The following is a 27,956-nucleotide window of genomic DNA, read 5'->3' on the forward strand; positions in this document are numbered from 1 at the left end:
AGCATGGGCTGGGACTATGCTGAGTGCCCAGGTGGAGAGAGGAAAGTGCACAGAAAACAGGAACTTCTGATGAAATGTGATTGACAGCCATCATGTCACACAGGACACTGATAGCAAATAAAACCAGCCTCTTCTTGCCTACTGTGTGGTAGTCACTATTCTGTGCAATAGTATGGTCATAGTCTGCCATGAATTACCCACCCAGGAAAGGGAGTTACTTTGGGTTTTTTGAGTTATTTTACCATGGGACTTACTTGAGCTTTGTTCATCAGGAGCTAAGTTCTGGGCATGATAACATTAAGGAAATTGAAGAAGCTGTGGATGAAGAGAGGACTTATCTGGGCAAATTTTCATAATTCTCTGGGATGTTAGATCTTGGTTTATAATTTTTCATTAATTTACACCTAATCTATAGCCCAGCAATGCTTCTAGCAATATTATGCTAAATTCTAAAGAACAGCCATGTGGGCTGTTGCCACTGGAATGAGCTTACTGTGAAAAATAAACTGTATTGTGGCAGCATTTTGCATCTAAACAGCCACCTGGAAATTCCCTGTACAGCAGCGCAGTGGGTGGAAGTGGCACAGAGACATTGAGGGAGGCTCTCCAGGGATGGTGGGCAGGACAGTGCACAGGGCTGCTTGTGCAGATCTGCTCTCAGCTGCACCTCTTTGCATTGCCGTCTACTCTGTACAGTGCTCATGCTTCTGGCAAACAGATGGTGGTGTCCCAAAGAAAGGCAATTTTAATTTTTCTTTTTGCAGTATGATATCGGGACATTTTAGAGAGTTGTTTAATTAACTTGATGAGGCTTTTCATCATTAAGGTTCAGCTCCCTTGAGGATCCTATAGGACTTAGTCTATTTGGTAGAAACATCCCTTTAAAACAAAAAAGATATCAAAAAAGAACATATCCACATATCCAAGAATGAAAGCATGGGAATTACATCACACATTGCAGGCTGCAGCAGAACTAACCACTGCAGGAGACCTGCCAGGCAATTCCCCTGGTGTGGCAGTTTAATGATCCTGAACTTTGCATGTTCAGCCTAGATCTCTCCAGGGAACTGAACTTGCATCTGATGATAGAACATTTCATATCACAGTACTAAATCTAAAATTAGATATTATGTTCCTTATAATGTCACATTTAGGTACCTCTGAATCGTTTGGATGCTTAAATAACAAAAAAGGGAATGTTTATATTTAGCTTAATGGTTGGTCTGTACAAAAAGCAAAATCCTGTAATGCTTGCTGCCCTGCCCTATGCCTTTATGCTCTCAGTTAAGAGTTAAAAAGTGAGAGAATTGGGACCATGAATGCATTATTTACTTAGTGTTTTGGCAAAGAGGACAGAGGGAGCCAGCCCAACATACCGACACAGCTGCCTTGTCACCTGCCATTGCCTTGACAAAAGCAAATGCTTCAGAGGTAGCAGACCTAATATTCTCAACCCGGCCCTCATCAAATCGGCGCAGGGAAGCACTTTCATAGGTTGGGACAAGCCTCCTGTGGCACCTGAGAGAGTGAAGGAAGAAAAACAAAGAATGATTATTTTCTAAGAGTCATAAAGGCTAGAAGAAATATAGGCTTGGTACATTTTATTGTTACAGCCACACTTTTATTTCTTGCACAGTATTCATCTTAATGTCGATAGAATTCTGTAAGAAACTTTAAAAAGATGGATGCTCACTCCTTTCTAATATGAAGAGCTGCATACAGCTGTATATGTTTTAGTTATGCATTGCCAGTAAAAAATGACTTGTTTTGTAAAAACAAGGCTAGTAAAACAAAAATTTACTGAAAGATCTCAAGGAATGTTTTATTTGTACTGCATCATAAAATAATTGTGTAATTAATCATTTACTTATGGGCTTGAAATATGTTTTATTTAAAACATGAGAAAATGCACTGAGTGCGTCAATGAAAAGAAGAAAACTAAAAGGGGAGTAGGGTGTTTTTTGTGAGCTGGAATAAAAACCCTCATAGCAATTAGAACAGATTATGAAGACTGTTATTTAATTTGGGTCCAGGTATACAGATACTACTCCTTGCTTCAGGAGACACTGTGTCTTTCAGTTGAAGCAGGTGGTCTCAGAACACCACTGTTCCCTAAGGTTTTTATGGCAAACATGGGATTTATATCGTGGCTGGAATCCAGATGAAAATCTTGGGCCAGGTCATTGTTGAAGTTTTATTAATGGAATATGCAAAATGGATGTTCAACAGGTGTTAAAGGAGTACATGAAATGTGTTAAGCATCTCTGGTCTTGACCAGGTAAAGACCACTCTGGGATTTAATTTGACGTGATAAAGAATTATTTGTGTAATAGGCTGTTCTGCAGGAAACCATGCAACCTATCTCTATCCTGGAGTTCTGGCAATGTAGAAAGAAGCTTTTAACTTTGATAAGACCATGGAAATTAGGGGATGTTATCAAATCTGGGGATGCTTGTGAAGAAGGGAACAGCAGTAGTTACTGTTCTGTGTAGGAACTCCAGTCTGATACGCTGTGCTGTAGTGGATGCTTTTCCACCTGTGCCAGAGATGCATGTGTGGTTACTGCTGTGGTTCCTCCCAAGCTACCCACGAGGCAAGGCAGTGGTGTTTCTGCCCTAGGGACCTGGACTCCCCAGCTGCTGCTGCTCCAGACATCCCTGCATATTCCCTCACCCTCTCTATGCCAAGCACAGGGACAGCTGTCCGGAGGGTACTGGCTGGGATTGGCATGTGTGGGACACAGGGATGGGAAGGCAGAGCAAGAAGAGGGAAAGGGAATGAAGAAAAGGAGTACTCTCTCCCAGAACCAGGTATCAGTTTCCATCTTGTCTGCCCTACAGTCATTTGGCAAGATAACTCATTTTCATGCAGGAGGCATTTGTTTGAATGTTGAGGAAAAAATGGACCCTCTGTATAAAACCCCACTGCCTTGTGCACCTTGTTCCTATGAATTGAACTAACCTTACCTGTAGAATGCCAACTGAAGTGCTACTTGAATGTAGGCATCTGGGCTAATCTTCTGTTTCTTAATGAATTCCTTTCCATAGTGCTCAAACTTGTAGGCTATAAAATCCAGATTTTCCACTGCCCTGGAAAACAAGCAGAAGGCAGTTACTATTGGGGTAGATGTAAGAATCTCATAGAATTGTTAAAGTTGGAAAAGAACTCTTAGATCATCAAGACCAACCATTAACCTACCCTACCTTGTTCACCACTAAACCGTATTCTGTCCCATTTCTGTTTGCAAATAAAACCCAGGGATCTTTTCCTGCCAGTACCCTCCTAGAGGTGAGTGGTCTCCTGCTCTGCAGACAGTACTGGCCTTTGGTAACTTGTTCCTAGACAGTAATTTTTATTCATACAGATTCTACACCAGGCTTGTTATCTGCAGCTTTAACTGTAGCACTCAAGTCTCTTCATTTGAGTAAGACATCTTTAAAACAAACAAACAAACAAAAAAATCAAACCAAAAACCCAGCAACCTCCCCTCAACCTAGTGTTTCCACCCCTGAAGCCTAAGCAAGGGTCTGTTTTGTTCTTCACAAGTTTCTGAGAGATTAACTGATGTGAGAATTGAGTGCATTTAGGACATGAGGAAGGCCCTAAGCTCCTTCCAAGATTCAGTTCAACTACCTTTATTTAAAAACACAAAGGAGTTATTCTGCATCCTGAATGTTCTCACTCATATGTATCTTTCTAGCCACTTTGAGGTTATATCTAATGCAACCACACTGAACATGCTTACAGCTGATCATGCAGACAATGTGTTAATTCTCTACAAAGAGATCACAGGCCTGAATGTTGAGAAAAAATTCTTATTGCTGCCCCCACCCCCACAGATTATGCAAATCTTTGATGGCCTGGAAACAGAGTCAGAAAACTAGACTTTGTAGGAGCAATATGAATGTAAACAAATTACATTCCTAAATTCAAATGGTTTATTCAAACCAGTTGTATTCTTCTGTCCTCTATATGTACCCCTATTGCCCTGGCTTCAGATTGAGTCAGCTCAAACCCATAAGATACAAAAACAGAGGATCTGCATTGTTTGCTTCCTGTGCAAATATGGGTAAGCTGTTTTTCCAGTGGTTTTTGGAGTACCTAATATTTACATGGAAGGAAAACAGTGGTAATGCAATTCCTGAATACAGACAAGTAGCTCCAGCCCATAAGGGTCTTATCCTGCAGAGAGATGCTAGGTATGTACAGCTTGGTAAGAATAGGAGGAGCAGGAAGACAAGAGGCCCCCAAGGAGGCAGCCCATGCAATGTGCTGGGTAGTTCCCAGCTTGCAGTCATGGCTGAGAAAGATGAGGCATCTGTTCTACCTTTGGAGTTTTTCTGCTGCTGATGCCAAATGTGTCTGAATATCAGGGGAACACTTCCATCTTAGTCTCCGTGGAGCAGGAAGCTCGCTCACTGAATCAGCTCGAACTAATTTCTTGGAACTTTCTTTCCTGTTGGTATGTGAGACAGAAGTCATTAAGGTCACAGGAATAATCAATTTATTAAACACTGCTCTTTTAGCAGATGAATTACTGCTTTTCAACAGTTTTACGTGTCTTAGTGCCCCTGTGTATCAGGGGAAATTTGCCACTGGCAGGAGCTTCCCAGGGGCTGGAATGGGTATAAAATGCACAGAAAGGGAACTCACATGTGCCTGAGCAGGTATTCAGCACACTGCACCATTACGATGCCATCGAAAGGGGAATGTTCGCACACGGTCCCGCAGAGTCCGTCTCTTCCTACCACAAACTGAACCAGGAGAAGAATAGGTGCAACATATACAGGGAATAAATTGTGTTCTGGGTAAGTTATCCATGATGGAAACCTGACAAAGGTGTTATCCTTCCCCTATGGTTTTCTTATTGCTCGTATCAGGAACTTCCTTGCCCTACAGATCAGTCGGCGACTTACAGATTTACTGCAGGAGACTTGCTTGTCCTGTGAAAGGTGTTGCACCGAATTCCTTTCATGCTGCTATTTGGGACTGAATCCTGTGAGAATGTAAATGTTAGTAATTCCCAATGGAATCTGAAAATTTGATTTAGCACCTGCTTTATGGTACATAAAACCCCTCAATACAAAGACAGGCCAGGCTTCACCTTCCACTTTTGAGAACAACAAAACATCTGTATCTGGGAAACCCTTAGGATCCCATTTTATTACAAAGCTCGTCCTTATTTGATAGCTTTCTCATAGCTTATTTTGAATCTTTTATTTCTAGATGCTTTCTTAATTTCATTTCCCTCTTATTTGTTTTCATTTTGAATTTCATCATATACACGTGGCACTGCGGGTGACAACCTGCTGCACTCCAATTCTGTGATACACCCACGCAATTTGTAACTTCGGCATCTCATACAAAAGCAGATGTCTAGGCCAATACTGCAGCTTTCCTGTTCTTTTTCTGGGCTTTTCCTCACACTTGTTTGGAAGTGCATTTGGCTGGACTTCACCCACTTAGCTCTCTCTTGCACAATTGTATCACATCCTGCCTCCCTGCTTTCCATGAGGTTTTCAGAAAGTGGGCATGATGCAAAAAGTTCACCTGGACATTTTCTGAACCCTTACTGCAAAGGTGAGGAAGAATATGGAGAGAAAGAACAAATTCTACTGTGATAATGGCTTCCTACATAATCTGTGTTTGCATAAAAGGAAATGGGATCTTATTTCCCTAAGAATTTGTCTTCACTTTTGAACTATTTTGGCCTGAATACAACCGGACAAATTAAGTTCTCTCACATATATGCAATTTTATTTGCTTTCTGCTGCCTTATGATAGTAGACAAAAAGAAAGTGTTGTTTCTTCTCATCTGCTTGAAATGTCTCAACACTTGACCCAACAAATAGCAGGGTTCTAACTGTTCTAAAGACAAGTGGTCTGTTCCTCGAAAGAGTCTGCTAATAATGTCATTTGCAGTGGCATTAATCAGGAATGATTACTGAAATGTATTTGTTCCTGGGTAAGTTGGTGCAAGTGAAATTATTTATGGGAGTAGAGAAAGGAGAGGGAACAGAGAGCACAGGTGAGTTTATGGATCAAGGTATTCTGGCCTTGGTCTGGTACAGATTGTGGGATAAGCAACCATAGATATGAAAAGAAGAACTAGCAAAGTACAGCATATACAGCTATCAAGTTTTTTGAGACGATGTGGTTTTGTAAGGCTGCCAAATAACACATACAGTAGGCTGATTGTGTAACTAGTGGGAAATTCTTGCTTAAGGATGTAACTGCTCGGGGCTGTAACTGCTTGGGGCCACAAAAATATATAAACTGATCTGTGATAACAATAAAGTGCCTTCAACTTCTTTTTGCCTTGACTTCTCACATCCCTCCTTCAAAGTCCCGTCTCGGTCATGGCAATTATTTTAGGTGTTTCTCTTTTCATGTTGCTGTTCTTAGATATGGCAAGAGTAAAAAGCATTATGCAAGCAATGTATCAGTCAGGGTTTTTTCAATTTTTCATAAGGTGTCAACATTGTTGACAGTTGGAGATTAATACATCTCTTCACTCTAGGTCTATTGCAAAGTGGAAATAACAGTGCGGTGCTTTAAAATATGACAATAAAATCTGGTGGGGAAAAAGGCTAGAGAAGTCAATACTTAAGGAAAGTCTCAACAAGGATGCCATTAAATGAATAAACAGTCTGTTAAGTGAGGATTTAAACACATGCCAAATTATAAGTAGGAGCATTTCTAGGATGTCAGGAAAATGTGTAAGAAGAGGAAACGAAGAAAAATATTGTGCTCTTTTTTTTCATTCTGGGATACTAGACCAGCATTTGACTCAGTGTAGAAAAATTCATTGTTTTTTAATAGCCAATGTCTACCTTCTCATACATCTGAATATCTGTGTTATCTCAAGAGCAAAGGGCAGCTTTGGAAAAGGTGGAAGTGTCCCTGCTTCCCCTGCCTTGCAAGGGACAGCCTTGCTCACACCAAACCTGCCCAGGCAGATGCTGACACCATCTTCCCCTCTTTCTCCCACCTGACTCTAAGTGGTCTCCAACATAAGGCAGTATGCAACTAATGTCACAGTGCTGTAAGTTTCTTACCTGCATAGGTTTGTCATACCAACGATTGCCCCCATTTTTATGGTAGCCTCCTCCATGCAGCATCTGAAATGCCATGTTTGTGTTGTTGAGTTCCACCCCACTGGGGCTGTCCAGGCACACCAGGCATATGCACCGTTCAATCATGTCTAGAGAGTCGCGGTTGGTGGAGTCTGGGGACAAAAGAGTGAAATGTTCACATCCTCTTTACCTCTGAGTACAGCACTGGCTGGGGAACCCTCTGCCTTGGAGAGCACTGAAGATCTGACTCTGACTCTGCAATGAGCTGGTGTTTGCAGAGATTCTCTCAGCAGCAGATCATCTCAGTGCAAGGGAACATTATACCAAGGCATTAATTCCTGTGTTAACTTTTGTAACTCTGTGTATCTCTCACATGATTCAATAATAACCACTTTCTTTTTCTGCCTTTCATTTCCTTGAAGTAATTATATTACAAAATAGATCTATTTTACTCTTAAAGCCAGTATTGCTTACTTATTTTATAAATAACAGTTACAGAGGACAGGTGGAAAATAGAAAACTTCAGAGCTCATGCTATTGCTGCAGCATTCTGCTCTGGAACAGCAGAGCTTAGAGTGTTTTTGTGTTGTTCTCCCATGAAAACGCTTTTCAGAACAAGGAGCAGCAGGGTCTATGTTGGTTTTGTCTTATTGTATTAAAACCCTTTTGTCTGTCCTGTCTCTGGTCATTAGCTTATATTGCCTACAATCACATGAGGAAACATCTGCAAATGAGGTTTTGAGGTTTAGTTTTTGGACGTGGTTTTGCCAAAACCATGGATTGACACGTTATGCTGGTCTCCTGTCATTACTGTACTGCTGAATAAAATGGGCTTTTCTGGATCTCTTTCTGTTTATTTTCCCTGTCTTGACCTTCTTAAATGGTTGGACTACTGCAGGTATTTTTACCTTATCCTCAGTGCTTTCCTCCTTATTTATGGTATATTTATATATTTCTTAGGTTCTTTGTCTAGCTCAGAAATATTACAAAGGTTCAGGGTTTGTTTGCATCTGAGCACCAGTTTGAAGCATAGGAAATATTTAATTGTGAGCACTTTTTACAGTCCCTCATTGAAAAGATAGAAGTGTGCAGCTTATAACAAGAACTTGTTTCATTTAAAAACATATCAAATTATTAATTGCTTTAACAATTGTTAACAAGATCACGGGAAAAAGGGCTTTCAAGTGTCAACATAAAACTCCTTTTGTTCTTAACAGAACAGCTTTCATCCTCTGGTTTTGCTAGATTTTGGTGTAAATGTAAACTTGCTTCAGAATGTTCTCAACAAAAGATATGAATTCAGATTGATCAAAACTGCTTTCAAGTCTAGAACTTGAAAGCAGTTCAAGTTTCTGAACTGCTGAGGCTAAGTTCAACAAATACCTGCTCAATTCAGAAAACTATTTTAGCTGAAAGAATGGAAAAATATTTAAAATTAAACAATTCTGATTTGCATTTGAAATATGGGGCCATTTCAATATGTGCATGTTTTCAAGGTCTGCAAGTATGTAAAGTAGCTTGATTGTCTGAAAGAGCAGCATTTTTCATAGTAAGAAATAATGCCCCTTTCCTGGAAAATAACATAGGTTACAAGGAGTAACATAGGTTAGTCAGGACCTTGAAAAAACCCAGACACTTGTTACCATCCAGGTTCATTCTTCAGATGCTGTGTACTGAAAAAGAGACCAAATATGCAAGAAATTAAAATCCTTCTCTGTGTCAAGAGAAGGAGAGGCAAGTGATAGCAGTGCCTGAGAAGGAAGAGGGGGAGCTGTGGCCTTGTGCAGGTTATGGTAAGGTTCTGCCTATTGCTGTTTGGTGGCTCCTGCAAGGCAGCATTAGCAGCCAGGGCCCAAGGGACAGAGATGGTCAGCCTGACTTCTTGCAGGCTCCCTGGGGACCTGGTGGAGTGCAGAGCGTGTTGTGTCCCCTTGCCAACAGAAGAGTCCTAGGGAAAGCAGCCGGAGCACCTGCCAGCTCCTACAAAGGCTTGAGCCAAGAGATTGTGTTTGATGGGGCGTGCAGAGAGGTTGCTGCCCTGCGAAACATGAACACCAGCATCCCTTTGGAGTGTCTTCAAAAGCATTCAGAAGCTTTATAAGAGAGAAGACACATCCCTGTCCACTTGGCTGTAAAGCTTTTCTAGTATCTCACACTTGCAGGGCTGACCGTAATTGTGGTATTTTTTTCATTGATGATCTGGGTGCATCAGTATAAAGATTGAAAAGATCCTTGTGAATGGAACTTGCCCTATATACATCAGCTTCTGGTGCTGGCAGACAGGCAGCTTTGAGGAAAAACAGCTTGGATAGTGATTTACAAACTGCTCACAGCTTGCTCAGCATTCTGCTTTCCACTGTTTGATAGGTTTATATATATTTCATTGTGGCTGCTACCACACATCTTTGACAGATACGAAGCCCTTAGTCTGACATATGGCTTCAGGGTATCTGGAGTCTAGGTATTAGATTGAATAAAATTAAGCCGTGCCAGAAACAGAGAAGTAGGGGAAAAAAGATACTTTTACAGAAGGAAACAAACATATGCAGAGGGCTGATCAAACACTGAAAAATTATCATGTGAAGCAGGCAATAAATAGCACGAGAACTCATGAACCATGACTTGGGATTGAAAATATCTGCAGGAAGAGCTAAAAGAAAGGAGAGTAAGACCAAGCCTAAAGCCTGCAAGACATTTCTTCCTTTCTAATGCACAGTTGCATTGAATTGGCCAGTCAGCTCTTGGTTAGTTGGGGTCTTTTAAATTTAGTTTTAGAAAGGAAAATATGAGAAGACAGTTTTGAATCAAATTCAGATATAGTATGCATGGGACTGTAGCCCATGGGACTGTAGCCAGTCACTTCATACAGAATTCACTTCCTGTACTTAGGAAGAGCGAACTAGTTCTGCAGCCTTAAGGCAGTTACAATGCTGAGTGTGTTTATAAATCAGTGATGGCTGGGTTTATTACAGTCTCTTGGACATTTTCTCACCTAGAAGAAGTATGCTCTGCTTGCAGGTCTGTGGAGGCCCATAGGTATAACCTCCATAGCCTCTGCAAAGCACTGCACGGGTTTTCTGTCCCAAAGCGTTCTCTCTTGCCCTGCCCAGCACAGACCAGCTGTGGAGTGACATTTCACCCACACTGCTTGCCAGGTTCTCTCTTCCTCTCTTATATATTGTTGCAGGAACAATTCACCATCACAGATAAGAAAGAAAAGGGCTGTTAATGATCATATATCCATGGGTAACAGCAATACATTCACTATATAGAAGAGCTGTGCTAACATGAATGGTCTGGGATGGGATTCCTGCTTAGAGTAGAGAAGGCTCACATCATGGTCCTATGAGAGTTACTATTGCAGAATCTGTTTTTTTTCAGCTGCATAACTGAGTTGTTTGCCTTCTGATTAAAATTAGTATTTTGGGAAATGCCAGGCAATCTAAAAACACCATGGAGAAGTTTTTGCTAGTTTTTGTTGATTTTTCTTTTTGTTTTGGATGATATAGGCATTAACACAGAATTTTCTTCAAAGTTTCAAGGCATTGACTGTTATACTTAGTATGATATGAAAATAAATGATTAGGTGTTAACTTCAATTATCATTAAAATAAGTTATTTTGTCTCCTCCTTTAAAAAGAAATGATGGGAAGAGGAGGAGAAAGCTTAAAGATGGGACTAATGCTATATAATATTGCTGAAATAATGGCCAGGACTCTGTGTGTGTATCTGTACTAAGTTTTGTAAGCACAGATAAACTTGAAAAAGAAAAAGGGAACCTTGCTTAGGAGGATAAACTTATTTCAAGACTATTGGCAACTCTTGTATATTCCAGGGCATTAGTAAAACAGCAATATTTTCTGTGGCCTTGCTGAACTGAAGATAGAGAGATGAGTTAATGTTTTCTTCAGGATGAAGAAGTAAATACTTATTACATGTAAAATGGCAAAAAGAGGGCATTTTTATCACTTAGCCTCAGGGTAAAATACATAAGTTGTGATATGATAGAGGTCACTAATCCTACCCTTTATTTTCATCTGTTTCCAAGTTTGACATTCGAGTCCAGAATCTGAGACAGCTAAATGCTGCCTGTTGGAAAAGAGAGAGAGAGCAGTCCCCAGATAATAACTGGTGCTACCTTTCCTAGATACTTAAGAATTGGTTGAGTCAGCCCTGGCACCTTCTCCATTGATTAGTGAGAGTACACAACTAGATTCAATAGGTGTTTAACTTGCAGATGCTTTTGTTGGATAAGATCAATAATATCAAATAGTTGCCAAAAGCTAAGAGGATACATCATTCCTATTGGTACAAAATAGATATGAAGAAAGAGACAAATCACAAAATCTGACATAATGTAATTTATGTGATGAAAAACAAAGAATGGAGTGAGAGTTATTACATGGCATAACACTTAAACATACACAGCCAAAGGGTCAAGCTATTTCTGCTGCCCCCCTGGCAACACACATCTTACAGAGTTTCCTACAGCTGGAAAAATTCAGCAGTGGGGTTGCACATTTAGTCCTGTGTTTGCTGTGATGTTTGCTCTCAGCAAAGAAAGGCAGTGATGGTGAGGAGGAAGATGATGAAGAGAAAGCTGGGGTTGCTGCAGCTAACCTTTCATAAGGGTCATCCTGGCCTCTGCCCACTCTGTTCTTCCGTCTGTTGTCAGCAGGCCAATTGGAGGCAGCATTTCCTCTTCATTCTCTGCCATTTTTGCTATCTTTTGTAACTGAGTGAAAAGATCTCCCTCACTGAGACGACGGAAATTAATGACAACATCCAAAACAAAAAACTGCAAAAAAATTACAGAAGTCAGATGATCAGTCAGAGGTGGGTTGGACCCTGTCACCTGTTGAGATGATGAAGTCCTGCCTGGAAAGCCAGGCCTGCATGCAATTCAACACAAAACCACTGGGGAATGAATGGCCCAGGGCTCATCCCACCTGTGTTTTAACACCAATGTAATGCCAAGTTGCCATAGGGGAATTATATTGTGTGTTGGACTCAAATAAAATTTACACTATTTGAATATAATTTAAGAAAACTTGGAAAGATAAAATCAGGCAGTATGTAAGTAATTTTCATGGTATTATTTGTTTAAACATAATCTAGAGAATCTAGAAAATTTCCTGTGCTTCCTGGAAAAGCAGAAAGCACTTCACTGAAAGCTACCTCCTCATTCCAAGAGCACCTACAGGCATGGCTCCAGTAGTGCAAATAGTCAAGCTGGGCTGGAAGGTGCTATGCCCAGAAACAGATTTTGCTGCTCCCTGGTAATTACTGGTTGGGGCAGATTCACTCTAACACTTCAGTATTTCTGCCTGCACCTGTGCTAACTTCTTCAGGCATAGCTTAGGGCCCCTACACGGTGTCTATGCCATGCATAGGTGTGATGGTAGTATAGTTGCCATGAACTTGACTGTGCCAATACTTGATTGTCATGAGAAGAGCATTTCCAGCAAATGCACTCTAATAGGATTCTTGTTTCTTTGTGATTTCATCTCTGTTTATTAAACATTTTTCTTGGAAAGAGAAAGCAAATAAATTCTGTCACATTCCTCCTTTCTGCATCACTGTACTTGGAACATAATGTGGGGCAAGGACAAAAATGCTGCAGAAGCATCTTTTAGAAATATCAACTGCAAATGCTTGGTAAGAAGTGAGCTCATACATAGCACGCTAATTGCATTTCTGAACAGAGATTAGATTAGGCTCTTCTGGAGTGAATTTAAGCAAATTAAGAAATATAGAAAGGTATGAAAAAAGAAAACCAATTTACCTGATTGTTACAAGCAACAATGATGTGCTCTGGTTCTGGCATTACATTGCTTTTCTGGGCCACGAGGGTATCTTTGGTAAGTCCTGGAAGACGATAGGAAGAAAAGAGTCCATAGTATTGCTTCATGCAGAGAGGATGGCCAGACAGCTGTCCACGAGAAAAATCAGTAGGTAAAGCATGGCTGCAGAGAAGGAGAAAAACAAAGCCAGAGGAAAAGAAGGGAGACAGAAAGGAAAAGAAATCTTATCTGTCCTTTGTTCTGTTACAATTAGATCAGGTATAGCACAAATTGAATAATAAAATGAGATTACAGTGTAAGGGAAATAGATGAATTCCCATACCACAGTTAAATACATCATTCCTGGCAGCTTCATGCATATTCATTAAGCAATTGCATTATTATCTAGTGGAAATGGAAATAGCAGGTTACAAACAGCTTTGCAATGTGCATAGGAAGCCTGCCTAGATGGGATCCTGGAAATTTGGCAGGAAGGAAGTCAGCAGAACAGCTGGGAAAGACCAGCACCTCAAAGAAAGGTAGTGATGAAATTCCCTGCAAATCACAGAAGTCATGCACTGTAGTGACTGGTTAGAGTGTGTGTGAGAGGGCCTTGTTTGACAAACAGGAATGACTTGGGCAATACAGTGGGAATTTCTGTTTTCCACAGGTACTCACTTTTGTGCTAATTTTTACTTAGACACATGGAGTAACATGTGCTGAAAACCTATTCTTTTTTTGACTGGAAGGTAGGTGAAACCAGCATCTTTTTAAAAGCTTCTTTAGTGGCCAGGGGGAAAAAAAAAAAGAATTATCACAGTCACAATTATGATTATGGATTGTAAAATACCCCACTGACACTGCAGCAGGAAATAATGGTGCTGCTGGTCAGGAGAGGCTACAGAGACCACAGGAGGAAGAAAATCTTAGAGTGCAGAGATTTTTTTCTTCTGTTAAAGAGGACTAAGCTTCCAACTTGTCAAACAGAGGGGATGGGTAAAGAAGCAGGCAAGAATGTTTACTCTCATGCAGCTTATGAAGAGTAATGTTTTATGCTAGTTTTGAACTGCATGTCTTTAGAACTGTTGCGGTTCTAAACCAGCAATATTTCCTTTAGTTCCAAACTCTCAAATTCTCTGTATCACTTATTTCCTTGTACTTCAATAAAACTCTAGTTTTCAGCTGCCATATTCTAACATGGTTAATGAGGATGAACTGTGACTTTTTGGAGTGGTGCATAATACATACATGACTTGAAGAATCATGTGTTTCCCATGTGTTTTTATTCAGAAAGTAACACGAGCATAAGTAGCTTATTTTTACTAGCTACTGAGCCAGCCTTTCTGTGGTGAGACTTCCCTCCCCTGCTGGGATGTGTTATTTCTCTGGGTGGAGGAAGGTGGGACAGTGTTGTTGTAAGTGGAGAGTGCAGCATGTGGAGAGTGCCAGGAAAGGTGTGCAGGCTGTGTAACCACAGTGCTGCTGCCCTTTGGGTGTGGGGAGCACAAGCTTCCTCTTGTGTTCTCAGTAACTCTGTTAGGCAAATTGTCTGTGCCCTTTTGGGCTGCACTGTGCCTGCCCGAGTGATGACTGCCAGCCATCAAAAAGGATCCTTCTTCAATCTGTTACACTGCAGGAATACAGCAGAAAGGGCATAAAAATTGCTGAAGCACTTGCCCTGGAGCATGCTGGAGCCCCAGCCCTTCCCCGTGGTGGAGAGGTGCAATACAGCCCAGCTTTGTACTGAGAGCAGCCTTGAATCAGAAGCCCTGTGCATACTCAAGCTCTCCTTCCAAGCCACTTACGTGTCCAGTAAAGCTTTGTAGTCTTGCACTCCTGAAATGAGATTGGCAGCAAACCTGCAAGTAGCAGAGAGAAGTGACATCAGTCTTTTGTCATTTGGCAACACTGGGCTGTTTCTGGGAGACAGAGGAAAGCCTGAATGATTGATGACACAGCATAAGGAGAGAAAGTCTTCTGACTTGGCAAGAAGAGCTCCCTGCCCCCACCCAAAACCTAAATTAATTCATGTCAGGAGAAATATTAAATCCTAGAGACAGTCCTTTCAAATGGTTAAACAGACTACCACAGGAGGAAGCCTGAAAGTGCTTATTTAGAGAATGGGAGCACAGACTGAATATTTAATAGAATCCTCACATGGGTTTCAATATCAATACTCACAACCTGTCCAGTATTAAAGTACTTCCTGTCCTAAAAAGATATTCTTTTTGCAGAGCTGTGGACAGGTGTATTTTTTCCTGACATTGTCCATTTGCACTGCGTCAGAATGGGAGGCTCTGAGAAAAATATTTCCTTGTTAAAGCACGTGCATTAGAAAATGCAAAGTGGAGGTTTTTTGAAAGCTGTGTGCATAATAAATTTAGTCGGTAATGAATGGAAGCATTTATAGTTATGTTTAAAGAAAAGTAAAAAGATGCATTAGCTATCTATGCAAAATGTTAAAATAATGCATATTTGTTTCAAGGTTCTGGCTGTTTTATAATAGCATAAATTCACATGCAGTTAATTATTTCAGTAATGAGCAGCTAGAGAGTGCTAAAAGCAAAGAGGAAAATTGCACTATATGAAGGTAGATTTTTACTGTTTTAAAAGGAAGGATGTTTTGGCAAAGGCTGAAGAATGGAATCCTGTTTTAAGGGTGTCTGGAGAGGTATATTCTGTGCTTGGCTACGTGCTTACCTTCTCACTTTTTAAATGATAATAATTGCCCACAACAGCTCAAAGTAGAAAGATCAGTTCAGAGCTGGGACTGATGGGACTGAAGGAAGCAGTGTTCTTGGGGAAGAATGATTTCTGAATTCTTATTCTTAGATCCCCTGTGTTTCTGGTGCCCTTTTGTGCATCTGAGAGGGACAATTTAATGCCAGCGTGGCCTTTTCAGTTTGCAGGGTGGCTATGAGTCATAGTGAAGCCATGTTAAAGATTATTTCCCTTGAAACTGTGTCAGAAATTAGTATTTATCTTTTTCATCTCAAAGTGGTTTACTTGAATCACGTACAGTAAAAAGCTTTATAAATATTCCTTAAAAATATAAATCCCTTGGCATTTTTTTCATGCAATGAACATAATAGCAATGACATCTTTCTTTCTGAATATCAGTATGAGTTACCCCAGAAACACTGCCCTCGGTCAGCAGGCCTCATAGGAAATCATTTTAATGGCTACAGCCCTTATTTTTTAATGAAAGTTGATTGTCTTTTTGCAAAAGCCGTACATTTAACATATCCTTTCATTTAGGAAAAGCTGCAAAGTCATAATACATTACCTCAGCTGGTCATTTACGTCCTTGAAATGCTGACGAGCAAAGATAATTGCAGGGCTGGAATTGACTGGAAGAGCCAGGCGGTTGTTGAGGTACATGTCATCCAGCCAGTAGTTAAACACCTGAGGGAAGGGGACACAACGTCTTAAAGCTGCCAACAGCAAACAGAAAAGCAGTCTGGGTGTGAGGGGACAGTGCCTGGTGCTCCTGGTGTCAGCCATGGGCCCTGATTAATGGAGCTGCTGAGCATTTTCAGTCTGGGCTCTGTGACCTCAGCTCAGCAGAAGTCAGCCGCAATTTCATAATCCTGTTTCTCCATCAATGGCAATTTACAGTGTGTTCCATTTAAAACTACACAAGCTCCAGATTGTGGTGCTTTGGGTATTTTGTTGTTTGCTTCTCTCTACAACCAGAAAATGTTTGAATACAACATGTTAACTCTAGCAATAAGAATATGTTTAAAAGAGGACCAGGGTTTTACTAGTGATGCCTTTTTTTCAGGGGGCTTCGAATATTTGTGAATGATGCCAAGATGCTCCATTGCTAGCCATCAGATATTGTCCTGTAGCAAGACAGAGCAAAGCAGAATTTCCCAAGCCTAATGGTTCAGTCCTGCAGAGAGTGGCACATAGATAGAGCCCCTGGAGAATTCCCTTTGTGTCCACTGACACAAATGCAGATTGCTGATTCTTGACCCAGACAGATACACATTCAATTTCTACCAATTTTTATTGAAAACACACATGAACAGTAACTGCATTCCTTTATGTCTGAGCAGAGATTGAAGAATCATTATTTGGAAAATGGAGGCTTTAAAAGATCATAAAAAGATCAAATGGCCTTTCTGAGAGGGCAGGCTTTGCATATGGTAACTATAAACAACAACGAAATTATGCAAAAATAATTACAAATGCATGCATCAGTTGAAAAAGTTTTCCTCCGAGATATTTCATTGCTGTTAGAACAGATGCTTCCCCCACAGTCTCTGGAGTCTTCATGGGAACATGCTAGAGATACACTCCTGGTAAGTTAAATTCCAAATAAAACCATTTCTAATTTACCTTAAGAATCAGGTATTTATTTTAATAACCAGTATTTAAAACTGTCACAATTTCAGAAAATACTTATGCATCCTTCCTCTGTAATTTTCATGCTATAAGTGTTCAAATGAGCAGTTGTCTTCTGGAATATTATTTCCTATCAGGAACACTATTCAAATGCTGGTTAGTTTAGCCACCACAAAGTTCTGTAATCACAATATGAAAACAAGATTGGGCAGCATTTTGTTCACAAATTAAGCACTGCTTTTAAAATGAAAGCACTGACAGCACTGTAGCCTTCTCCCCCTGACTGTAGCAGCAATTCAATGGAGTTTTTTGGTGTGTCATACAAAAGGGAGAAACACAATTCACTGACATCAGTAACAAGCCTGCAGGGTTTCACTGAATCCATAGAATCATTTTCCTTGTTGGAATGGACGGACTTCAGTAAAACTCAAATTTTCAGCTGCAATATTCTAACATGGTTAATGGGGGCAGGATGAACTGCGACTTTGTGGAATGGTAAAATCTACTTTAGCTGTGCCTTACCTAATTTGCCTGCCTTGGGAAGAAGAAAGCTGAACTTTTGTAAAGGCAAAGGTCTCAGCATGGTCTGTGTGATAGATGTATATGTGTATGCATGTATGTGCATATTTGGCAAAGTAACTACTTCAGGGTAACTACACTGATATAGCGTGACAATGAATGGCAAATAATAGTTCAATTTTAGAAGACTAATTCCTATAATGAAGTATTCCATTCCAGAATAATTGGTGTGGATCAGAACTTTGCGTAGATGGCTGTGCAAGGCACTTTTAAAGCCCTATCAGAAAGTATTTTTCATTCTAATAAAAATTCTACATCCTGTTATTTAAGGCAAAGGAAGAAATTACATCCAAAAGGTGTATTTCCTGCAGGTGTTGTGACACTTCTGTGCATGAACCTGTGCTAAATGAATGTCCTTATTAATGTAAACAAACTGCTGATCTGAAAACATAATAATGACCTGGATTTTGACATAATTTTAAGAATCTAGCCTATTACTTCTGAAATATTCCTTTATCAGAGTGACCCCTGTTTGCATTGACCTGCTGAAAGAAAACAGTGATTGCATAGAGAATATCAGAAAGAACTTGTAAATAATCATCATCAAACACAGCAATTGTTTTTTCCACTGCATTTGCTTACCCAGTTTATTGTCTTTTCACTTCTTTCCTCAAGTATTTGCTGCAAGGATTCCCCCAGGCCTCCTGCAATTCCAAATTTCTCCACGATGGCCTTGGTCTTTTTAAATTGCTCCTCTGGCACCAAGTGTTTCATGCACTGTAGGTACATGTGTAAGGTCTGTTGCAGTGGTGGAACAGGAAGTTTTGGCACTTCCTAATCATTAAAAAAGAAATATAAATTAGTGAGTAATTCTACTTGTTTCCAATCTGTCCTCTTTTGTTCTCTTTTTTTTTTCCTTTTGTTGCTGATTAATATGTTACATCCCTTTAAAGTTAATTTACAAACTAATAAATTTGAGAGGCCAAATTTACTGTTTGTAGGCTTTCAAATGGATAGAGCAATGGACTAGTGGAAAATTATCGAGGACACTATTCCTTGGTAAAAATTCTAGAAATCCTACGACAAAGAGGCATGATGCAAGGAAATACGTTGAGCTAAGTTCTAGGAAATCTGAAAATACATTACAAAATAATCAAATAATACCTTAATGGTATTTCATTAGTAAAGAAGTTGTGATTAGCTTTTGGTTAGTAAAACCATGTGTTAATACTTGTATGATTGGCAATATGAATGGTTATAAAATGATAAAAGTAGAAAACATGCAGGTCTACCTGTTTATTAGTACTGACTATGTACTGAGTACAGTCCTCAATAAGCTTGTACTTTACCCTGCCAAACCTCTGCTGTCAGTCAGTCTGGACCCCCCTCCCCCCCAAAGAAGGCTTGATAAAACATTTCTGTTTATACTTCCGTTATCCTTACCCTGTTTGGAGCAATAGTATCTGGGAAGAAAAGAGTTCCATGCTGTCCATGCAATTAAGCTTCCTTTGTTTTTTAATGTAGAATTAACCAAGTGAAGTGTAATTAGTCATTTAAAAGCCAGAGCAATTACTGGGACACACAAAACAGATGATGAACTTTGGACCTGGTTAGCATAAGAGGTTTGATCATCAGGATGCCTTGGCAAGAACAAACAGAACTTTGAGGATGAAATCAAGACTAGCTGAAGATTAAATCAAGACTTACCAAAAAAGAAAATTATATCAAGACTTCTGCAAGTAAGAGATGCTGTAAATGTGTAAGTTTGTTTATGTGATGATCAACCCAGTCATTGCAGTAAAACATTACTAGCCTTCCTAGGATAGTATATAAGCATATGTAGTCCACAATCAATTTGGATTCTGACCAGCTCTCAGTCTCCCCGTCTCTCTCTCCATCGCCAATAAGCAATTATGGGAGCAGTGAGAAAACAAAGCAAGGAGGTAATTCATGAAAGACTGGGAAGTTGCAAGAGTCTGTGATGCTCTAGGTGTGGTTCCTCAGGGAAGAAGCTGTGTCACCTAGTTGAGAAATGGTCATCTAATGCAGCTATGCTTGTCCATTAGTGATTAGTGTAGGCCATAAACTTCTGGTGGCTTTATTTTTCTGATTTGATTTTTGCCCATCTCCAAAAGTACGCAACGTTCAGATTTTGTTGCTAGTTCCTGCTGTAATGGACATTCATTTTAGTAGGATTGCAGGCCATAGTGTGATTTTGGGTGGAAGAAAGGATTAGCAGTTACCTGTCCCACCTGCTGCTCAGAGTTAGTTCAGTGCACGCAGGGAGGGAGGGCGTGGAGGAAGTGCTCTGAACAGTAGGCAGGGACTGGGTGTCCTCTGAGCTCAAGTACCAGCTCTGCCTTTTGACATCCACAGAAAAGTCAGTGCTGCATTATGTTCCCTGTCTAGAAACCAAAGATTTTAGATGCTCATGAAAAGTGTCACAGGATTACCTGTTATTAATGGAAATGCAAATCCAACTTAGCCTGTAATACACCCAGAAATAAAAGAATGGCAATTCTACAGGTTAGTCAAGACATATTTCTTCTGTCATTGATTTCTCAGTCATTGGAAACATATGTGCTAACTAGTATTTCTTTCTGATACCTGGCTTTGGTCCAATCTTTCTGGGTAAGGTTCCTGTGTAGTTCATGACTTGCTTAGGAAAAAAACCCTGGAGGCTGACTATTGACAGGCATACACACCCAGCACCTTCTAAACCAGCTTGAAAATGAATCACATGTGATAGTTTAATAGTGCTGTACTAGTATGAATAATTTCATGCCATGTCTGACTTTGTAGTATAAAAATATTTGTAGTATAATGATATTTATTTTACTGTAATTCTTCAGAGGATGTTGGGAGAAAGTTTATTTGGAGATGAGAAGCACTAGTGTTAAATCAAGGTTTCTGGCTATAAACTGTTGCAGGATAACTGGTGTTCCCTGAAATGAAGAAATTGGCTCTACAACAGAGCTTGGGTTACAATTATTATATTAATTTACAGAATTAAAAGTTGTTAAGTCATCTTCTTTTTTTCCTTTTTGTTTTCCCAGAAAGAGTTACTTACTCTTTCATCTTTACTGTATGTATCTTTCTCGTTCTTCTGCATGTTTTTTTCTAGGTCAGGCATTCCTGCATTTCTTTTGGTACCTTTCGTTGAGGACAGAAATTGAAGTCACTTGGGGGCACTTATGGAGCCTGATGCCTCAGTTCTGGAAATAGAAAAGATTTAAAGTCCTGTCAGTACCCATTATTTATAACCAAAATGTATGAGGGGAGTATTCCCTGCACAAACACATACAGAAGCTTCAGAATGCAAACCTGAAGAGAAATAGAAGTACAACATTCAAAGTAGCTAAACTGAGCCCTGTGGAGATTGCTCTGACATTGTTTGTCTAATTTGCTATAAATTTATTTATTCAGAACTATATGATGCTCATAAAAGGTCCCTTCTCAGCATGGTTTATTTTGTCACTGTAATTTACTTTGCAATTTATTGTGGCATAATCTGCATGCTTTGTATTACTGTTATATTTTAGCTGGAGGAAAGAGGGGACTTTTCTTTGAATGTAGTTATGTTGACACAGGTAACGTTGCAGTTTTCTATATTAGGATCTTATATTTCCTCCCCTTACCATTTTATAAGAAAGCACCACAGCCTTTAAATGTATTTTTCATGGCATTGCTCCATGGGTACAGTGAGGTGCGGTGCTAGAAGATGTAAAAAAGAGCTTGATGGAGATGTGCCTTTGTCCTCTGCAGCCTGGAATCTCACAGGGTACCAGTGCTTTGGGGCATAGGTCTGGGCTGGGGGACCCTGTGAGCCTGCCTGTGAAGGCTGTGGAAGGGCTGACAAGGGGTGCTGTACGCTGGGCTCGAGCCGCTTCGTAGAGCAGTCTTTCCAAATAGCATATACTTATCCAGAGAGACAGCTTAACCTGCTAAAAGTCACAAAAGTGATCTGTGACAGAGCAAATACTTCCACTGGTGTCTCTCTGGTACTGTGCTTATTCTGGTTTTCACTTCTGAAGATGCCTCTTCACTCCTTTTCTGTGCAGGAATAAACTATCTGACACGCATATTTCTTCTGATATACTAGTGACCACTAATTGGCCTTCAATTATGACAGTACATAAGTACAGCTAAAGCAGAGGGAATTTTTTGTGTTCAGTCAGCTCTTGATGGATTAGAGGTTTTTTGGTTTTCTTTTAATTACTTTGCACTGTGCATATGCAAAAGATAAAAGACAACATGTGTTGACTATGTAGAAAATTATTTTTTTCTGTAATCTTTGGAATTATTACATTCAGGGCACGGAAATTATTTCTACAACAGCTTTTAAGAATAATTTAGATTAAACTCTGCAATGTATGAAAGTGAGTTGAAGAGTTCTGTTTAGCAATAGGCAGAGATGGCTGTGGATTATTCCTCTCCTGAGGAATTAGCTTGGCTTTTGCAGCCTTGCAGCTTCAGCATGGCTCTGCCAAATGTGTATGTGGTCACTGACACCTTGTGTTGATCCTGTCCTCTCCCTGTCCTGCACTGGCTGTCAGTGGGGCCATGTGCTGTGAAATAGGTTGTATAAGGTTGAGAGATGTCCCTGGGGCCCTGCAATGAGCCACGCAGCAAACTCGTGTTGATTTGTCATCTGCTTACAATTTCAACCCAGGTGAGAGACGATGTCTCTCATGGAAAGGCCACATTAACTCACTGCACTGCTCCGCTCCCTCTCGTGTGCTGCACAGGGCTCATCACTAAGCCATGCACTCTCTTCCTAAAACACAGGTTCAAAGCACCTCAAATAATGTACGTCCTGTAACTCTTGGAAGACTGTTGGCTTGCCCAGTTGTTTATGGGCTGGCCCCAGCCTCCCACCTGCATTCAAATGCAGAGCAGCCATTTTGTCTTTAGAGCCCCTCAAACTGTACTCCCTTAAAGGAAAAATCCTGCTGGTATTCTTTTTGTTGGGACTTTTGTTCTTTCTTTCCTTATGCTTTTTTGTCAAACTGCAATATGGTGTCACACTGATTAAAAGTCTATATTTGCTCAGTGTCTCTGGGAAGTGCTACTACTAACAGCCCTGCGTATCTGTAAAAACAGTGTGATAAAGAGTTTGGAGGTGGTAGCCTGAACGGTGCTTTTCTCAATTGCAGGGATGAACGGAAGCTTTGTCCCTGGTTCAAGTGCTGACAGCTTAGCATCACACCCAATCCTGTATTTGCTTAATAAAGGAGAAGAAAACTGACACAGGAGAAAATCCTGCAGAAATTCAAGATGACTTCAAAGTTGCTCACTAGAAAGCTGTGAGGTTCATTTTCAAAGTTATTAAGCAAAAAAAGAAAAAATAATCCTAGCTGTTTTTATTTACGGCTGGCTTAGCTAGAGGGACAGGGTGAGCGGCTTAACACGGTGGCTGCGAGTCACAGCAGGCTGGGGAGCCGGGTGGCCTTCCCCACAGCTCAGAGCAGTAACTCAAATCCATAACAAAAGGCGCTGATCTCTCCGTTAGCAGATAGCAGAGAAGGACTAAAATGAGCCTATGTGCTTATACTTGAGCTCTCCTGACATGATGGACTCAGGAGGCAGCTTGCAGTATATGGTGGTGTTGGGGCAATACATTCAGTACCCATCCATTCATCCTCGCTCTCAGTGTTATCAGGAGGATAAACTTTAAGTTCTCAGGAACCTATGCTTGAAGTTAAGAGGAATGTACGCGTTGTCAGGAGTACACGTGTGAAGCGCGCACTGCCGCGGCAGTGGACACTGCCAGCGGAGCAGGAACCGCCCTGTCGCCGGCCGTGAGCTCCCCGCGGGCCACGGTAGCGCCGGACCCGTCGGGGAGCGCTCAGGCTCCGCCGGAGGTTGCCGGTACGTCCCGAAACCTTCCTAAGCCTTAGCCCCGAAGGAGCCCTTTCCCTCCCGTACCACCCGTCGCGGCGGGACGCTCGGGCGGCGGCAAAACGGGCGGCCCCGTGGGTGCCGCCCAACCCGCCGAGTTTGGCGAAGGGAGCTGGCTCGGCTCCGCGGGATCCGCCGCCTCCGCTGCCGCTCTCCCCGGCCCCAGGCTCTCCCCGGCCCCAGGCTCTCCCGCAGCCGCGCCGTCCGGGCAGCGGCAGGCGCGGGGCGCGCAGCCCGCCCGCCCGTACGTACCTGCTCGTCGGGAGCTCCGGAGCGGCTGCCGGGCGGGCTCTGCAAGTCGCGGCGGCTCTGTCCAAGGTACCGCCGCCTCCTCCACGGCCAGGTCCCCTCTGGGTGGGGGCGTGCGGAGGGCGGCTCAACTGTGCCGCCGCTGGCTCCTCCCCGGCCCGGCCCGGCCCGGCCCGGCCCTGCCCCGCCGCCCCTCCCGCTGCGCGCAACAGGCGCTGCTGCCCGCGCTGCTGCCCGCCCGCTGTGCCCGTGCGGCTGCGGCGCCCAATGCCGGCCGTGTCCCCTGAGGGCGGGCGGCGGCAGTCGGGCACAGCCGGGCTCGCCGGAGTTCTTAGGGCCGTCGGGGTTAGCCTCGGCAGCGGCAAGTACAGCCCCGAGGGGCTGCTGTGTTCGCAGATCCGCGTTGCCACAGGGATTGTCGCCGGTGTCGAGAACTGTCGCCGTGGGGCATCTGCGGCTCCTGAAAGCTCGGTGGCCGAACGGGCGGGCGGCGCTGCCGGCACCACGGCGGGGAAGGGTGGAAGCCGCGACGGGGCGGCAGCGGTCCCGGGAGGGGCCCGGGTTCTGCAGGAGCTGCCATGGGGCCGGCAGCAGCAGCGGCTCGGGGAGGCAGCGCGGGCGGCAGCCTGGGGGACGCTCCGCTTTTGCCGCTTACCACAAAGAAGCGGCTGCGGTTTAGGGAAGTGGGTCGTACCTCACACCACGGTGGCCGTTGCTCTTTCGCCGAACCCCCGTGCCAAAGCGCCATCCTGCTGTCTTCATCAGTTTTGCGCCGCCTGAGCAGCGACTCGACCTCCCCGGCGGGAGTTGCGGAGTCGTGCGTCCCGCGCAGCTCAGCGGAACCCACCGGCCGCTGCTCCGCGGCGCCCAGATCTCCAGGGATGGGTGGGAGCCCTTTAATAGGTGCTATGGCCGCTTGTAAATGTCTTTGCACCCTTCTTGCGATTACAAGTAATTAATTTTGTTTCCTATTGGGTGAAGAATTAAAATAAACGACTTTATTTTATATTAAGAGAAATTTATAGGGCAAATTATGCAGTCTGGTTCCCTTGTGAATGAATCGGAGATTTTCACTCTTTGCAAATGTTTCAATGAAGAGTTTCACCCATCTTTTGTTTTTGTTTAATCCCTGTCGAGTCACTGAGGTGGGTGCCTTTTAATTCGGGCAGCATTTAGCACTGAGAAAGGCACTTTCCAGTATTGTACCTCTAACTGCTGGTGACATAATTGTTTAAATATTAGAAAATTGAAATTCACTATTGTGGGGAATTAAAATTGAATTCACATGAGAATTCAAGGAGCTGTTTTAAAGCAAGCAGTAGCACGGTTGCAGCACGACGTTGTTTGCTCAGACCCGTTATGTTGTGAAGAATGAATGAGAACGTTTTGTACTGGGGTTTTCTCCTGTGACATTTTGGTAGCTAGTGAGAATTATGCTCTGTGAAATTGTTACTTTAGGGGTTACACTGAGCACAGCCAGCTCCTTCCCTCAAGCAGCCCTCAAAAACAAAACAAAAGACAATTGGTCCCCTTCAATTCTGTTTATTCAGATCATATTATTCTTGTAACTTGGACTTCAACATAATACAGCATATTGCACTTACCGGAGCGCAGCACAAGAGAGAAAAAAAAGGTACAATACTTCAGTTTATTCCCAGGGAAGAAAAAATGAGATAGCTGTTGCTCTTCTTAAATATAGGAAACCAACTGAAAGTCTGAGTATATGTACACAAGATTTACTAAGTCCCTGAATACACCATTTGAAATTTTACACATACTTTTTTGCTTTTCTTGTAATTTTTACAGAGATATACAGTATGTCACACACAGTTTCAGTTTGAGAACACTCTGCACAATTATACCCCAGCTACAAAGCTGTTGGGTTTTTTGTTTTCTTTTTGGTGATTTTTTTGACAGATCCCCTCAGATTTCTGCTAATGATTACTCCAATTTTTTTTTTCAGTATTGTCTTCCATTTTCCACCCCCTCCACCTTGCCAGAACGCTGAGGGAAATACCGATTAAAAGTAAGTCTAGAAGAAAGCCATTACATCATGACAAAGGTTAAACTGTAGATATTGCACGTCAGTACAGAAACATAATGCAGTAACATTTTCATCCCCCGCTTTGCTTCTCTCCTACGTCTCTCCTTGCTCTTGGGTCTGGGCCACATGGGGGAACCTAACTGTACTCATAGTCGGATGAGTCCTCCTCAGACACCCCTTTCAGGTCTCTGTGGTAAGAACCCATGCTGTTCTCATCCATCTCGCCCGCTGGCTGGAGGCTTTTGCCCATGCCTTTGCGTTCCTCCATTTTGATGGTGTCATAGAGTCCCTTAGGTCCTTCTTCAAGGAGGATGTTCCTCTCTGAGTGAGAGGGTTTCATTTGGCAGACATTTTTGAGGAAGAGAAGGACAGGAGCATAAAGCACGTTGGCAAGCCCCATGCCCAGGTTGAGCTGCGCAAAGCCCATGGTGTGCACAATCTGGCCGGCCACGATGGGCCCCAGAGCATATGCCACACAGTAGGAGATGTCTGCAATGGCGTAGACGCTGCCATAGACAGAGACGTGACGCACGTCCACCAGGAAAGCCAGGGTGGGCAGCAGGGCTGTGTCCACCAGGGCGATGCCGAAGCAGATGCCACAGAGGGGAATGATGACCTGCCCGAAATTCCTGCAGGCGGGCACCAAGCAGGAGCTGGCACCGATGATGGCCATGCCCAGGGCCCCGTAAAACCACTGCAGGTGTGGGTACGCAGCAGCCAGTTGGACGGTGACGTAGACGCCCAGCACGTGGGGGAAGAAGGCGGGCAGCCAGGTGAGGCCCACCTCCCACTCACTGGCCCCCATGGAATCCTTCATCCAGTTGGCGATGGTGGGCTCCAGGAAGGCCAGGGGGATGTTGCAGGTGGCCAGGGCCCCTGCCACCACGGCAATGTAGGGGTCAATCATGAGGCGGTGTATGGGGGTGCCGACAGGCATGTTGGCCCGTGCCCCGGTGCCACCGGGCGGCGCCAGGACCAGCAGCAGCAGCCCGTCGAGGAGGCAGACGCAGGCCAGCACCAGGAAGGGCACCCGCTTGCCCGCGAACTCGTAGAGGACGCCGCCGAAGGGGGGGGCGGCCAGGCTGCCGAAGGAGATGCAGGCCAGCGCCGTGCCCAGGGCGCGGCTCCGCGCCGGCTCCTCGGCGTAGCGGTCAGCGATGAGGGCGATGCCGGCGGTGTCCGCAAAGGCAGAGCCCAGCCCCTGCAGACTGCGCGCCGCGAACAACGTCGCGTAGTTCTCGGCGAAGGCGAAGGTGGCGGTGGAGAGGAACAGGACGGCCAGCCCGGCCAGCAGCGGCGCCTCGTAGCCCACGCGGTCGATGAGGGTGCCGCTGAGGGGGTTCACCAGCAGCTGCAGCATGGCTTTGGAGGCGAACAGCACCCCGATCTGCACGTCCTCGTTGCTCCCCGAGGCCGGCGGGTACCGCGCAGGCAGAAGGCTCCGGTTGCCGCCGCCGCTCCCGTTGCCCCCCGCGGGCGCGGACGGGCCGGCGGTGCCCCCGCCGCCGCGCATGGCCGCGATGTAGTCGGGGATGATGGGCACGATGACCATGTAGAGCATGTTGTCCAGCAGAAGCGCCACGCACACCACCATCAGCAGCAGCCGCCGCTGCCGCCGTGCCTCCCCCATGGCGGTGCCCAGCCGCCGCCGCCGCTCGCCCACCGCCTCCGAGAGCCGCTCCACGGCGGCCCGCGCCCGGCCCGCGCCCCCCGCCTCCGACATCGCCCTCAGCGCCGCCGCCGCCGCCCCGCCGCCCGCATGGGGCACGGCGGGGGCGGCCCCGCCGCCTCAGCCGCCCGAGCCGCCGCCGCTCACCTCCGGGCGGCTGCCGTCAGCCCGCGCCGCCGCTGCCAGGCGGCTCCGAGGGGCTGATCCTCCATCACCACACTAATAAGCGCCGCGCACGGAAACCCCACCCGCCCCCGCCACCGCGCCGGCCCCGCCGCTCGCTCGCCCGCCCGCCCGCACTCCGCGCCCCGCCCCGCCCCGCCCGCTGCACCGCGCCGGGGACGGCAGCCCTGCCCGCCGCGGTA

General features: G+C 43.8%; 2 protein-coding genes and 2 long non-coding RNA genes across 9 annotated transcripts in view; 2 read left to right on the top strand and 2 right to left on the bottom strand.

Moving 5' to 3' along the window:
• LOC137477899 (uncharacterized) overlaps window positions 1–18,542 on the top strand; it is a 28,665-nt gene extending 10,123 nt beyond the window's left edge. For 2 of the 3 annotated variants that reach the window (XR_011001256.1, XR_011001254.1), the window contains exon 3: window positions 16,923–17,139. This is a non-coding gene — a long non-coding RNA (uncharacterized lncRNA). Of the gene's footprint in view, window positions 1–16,922; window positions 17,140–18,403 lie in introns of those variants that run through there. The other variant, XR_011001255.1, reaches the window with a different exon arrangement.
• Window positions 1–20,961, bottom strand: part of CHAT (choline O-acetyltransferase) — a 28,988-nt gene extending 8,027 nt beyond the window's left edge. The window contains exons 1-11 of the mRNA XM_068197270.1: window positions 20,799–20,961; window positions 18,371–18,562; window positions 16,146–16,264; window positions 14,665–14,718; window positions 12,862–13,042; window positions 11,697–11,874; window positions 7,059–7,228; window positions 4,654–4,754; window positions 4,328–4,456; window positions 2,967–3,089; window positions 1,377–1,518 (exon numbers count right to left, since the gene is read on the bottom strand). Coding sequence (XP_068053371.1) covers window positions 1,377–1,518; window positions 2,967–3,089; window positions 4,328–4,456; window positions 4,654–4,754; window positions 7,059–7,228; window positions 11,697–11,874; window positions 12,862–13,042; window positions 14,665–14,718; window positions 16,146–16,264; window positions 18,371–18,562; window positions 20,799–20,861 — 1,452 coding nt within the window. The 5' untranslated portion in view covers window positions 20,862–20,961. The remainder of the gene's footprint in view (window positions 1–1,376; window positions 1,519–2,966; window positions 3,090–4,327; window positions 4,457–4,653; window positions 4,755–7,058; window positions 7,229–11,696; window positions 11,875–12,861; window positions 13,043–14,664; window positions 14,719–16,145; window positions 16,265–18,370; window positions 18,563–20,798) is intronic.
• LOC137477900 (uncharacterized) overlaps window positions 19,170–27,956 on the top strand; it is a 30,895-nt gene continuing 22,108 nt past the window's right edge. For 2 of the 4 annotated variants that reach the window (XR_011001260.1, XR_011001262.1), the window contains exons 1-4: window positions 19,170–19,467; window positions 20,858–20,970; window positions 21,344–21,509; window positions 22,885–23,039. This is a non-coding gene — a long non-coding RNA (uncharacterized lncRNA). Of the gene's footprint in view, window positions 19,468–20,852; window positions 20,971–21,343; window positions 21,510–22,884; window positions 23,040–23,454; window positions 23,508–27,956 lie in introns of those variants that run through there. The other 2 variants (XR_011001261.1, XR_011001259.1) reach the window with 2 other exon arrangements.
• On the bottom strand, window positions 25,405–27,777 carry SLC18A3 (solute carrier family 18 member A3). Its single transcript, XM_068197269.1, has one exon. It carries the CDS (start codon window positions 27,643–27,645, stop codon window positions 26,059–26,061), a length of 1,587 nt encoding a protein of 528 aa, XP_068053370.1. The 5' UTR covers window positions 27,646–27,777; the 3' UTR covers window positions 25,405–26,058.

This window comes from Anomalospiza imberbis, chromosome 8 (assembly GCF_031753505.1).
Source record: "Anomalospiza imberbis isolate Cuckoo-Finch-1a 21T00152 chromosome 8, ASM3175350v1, whole genome shotgun sequence".
Classification (NCBI taxonomy): Eukaryota; Metazoa; Chordata; class Aves; order Passeriformes; family Viduidae; genus Anomalospiza; species Anomalospiza imberbis.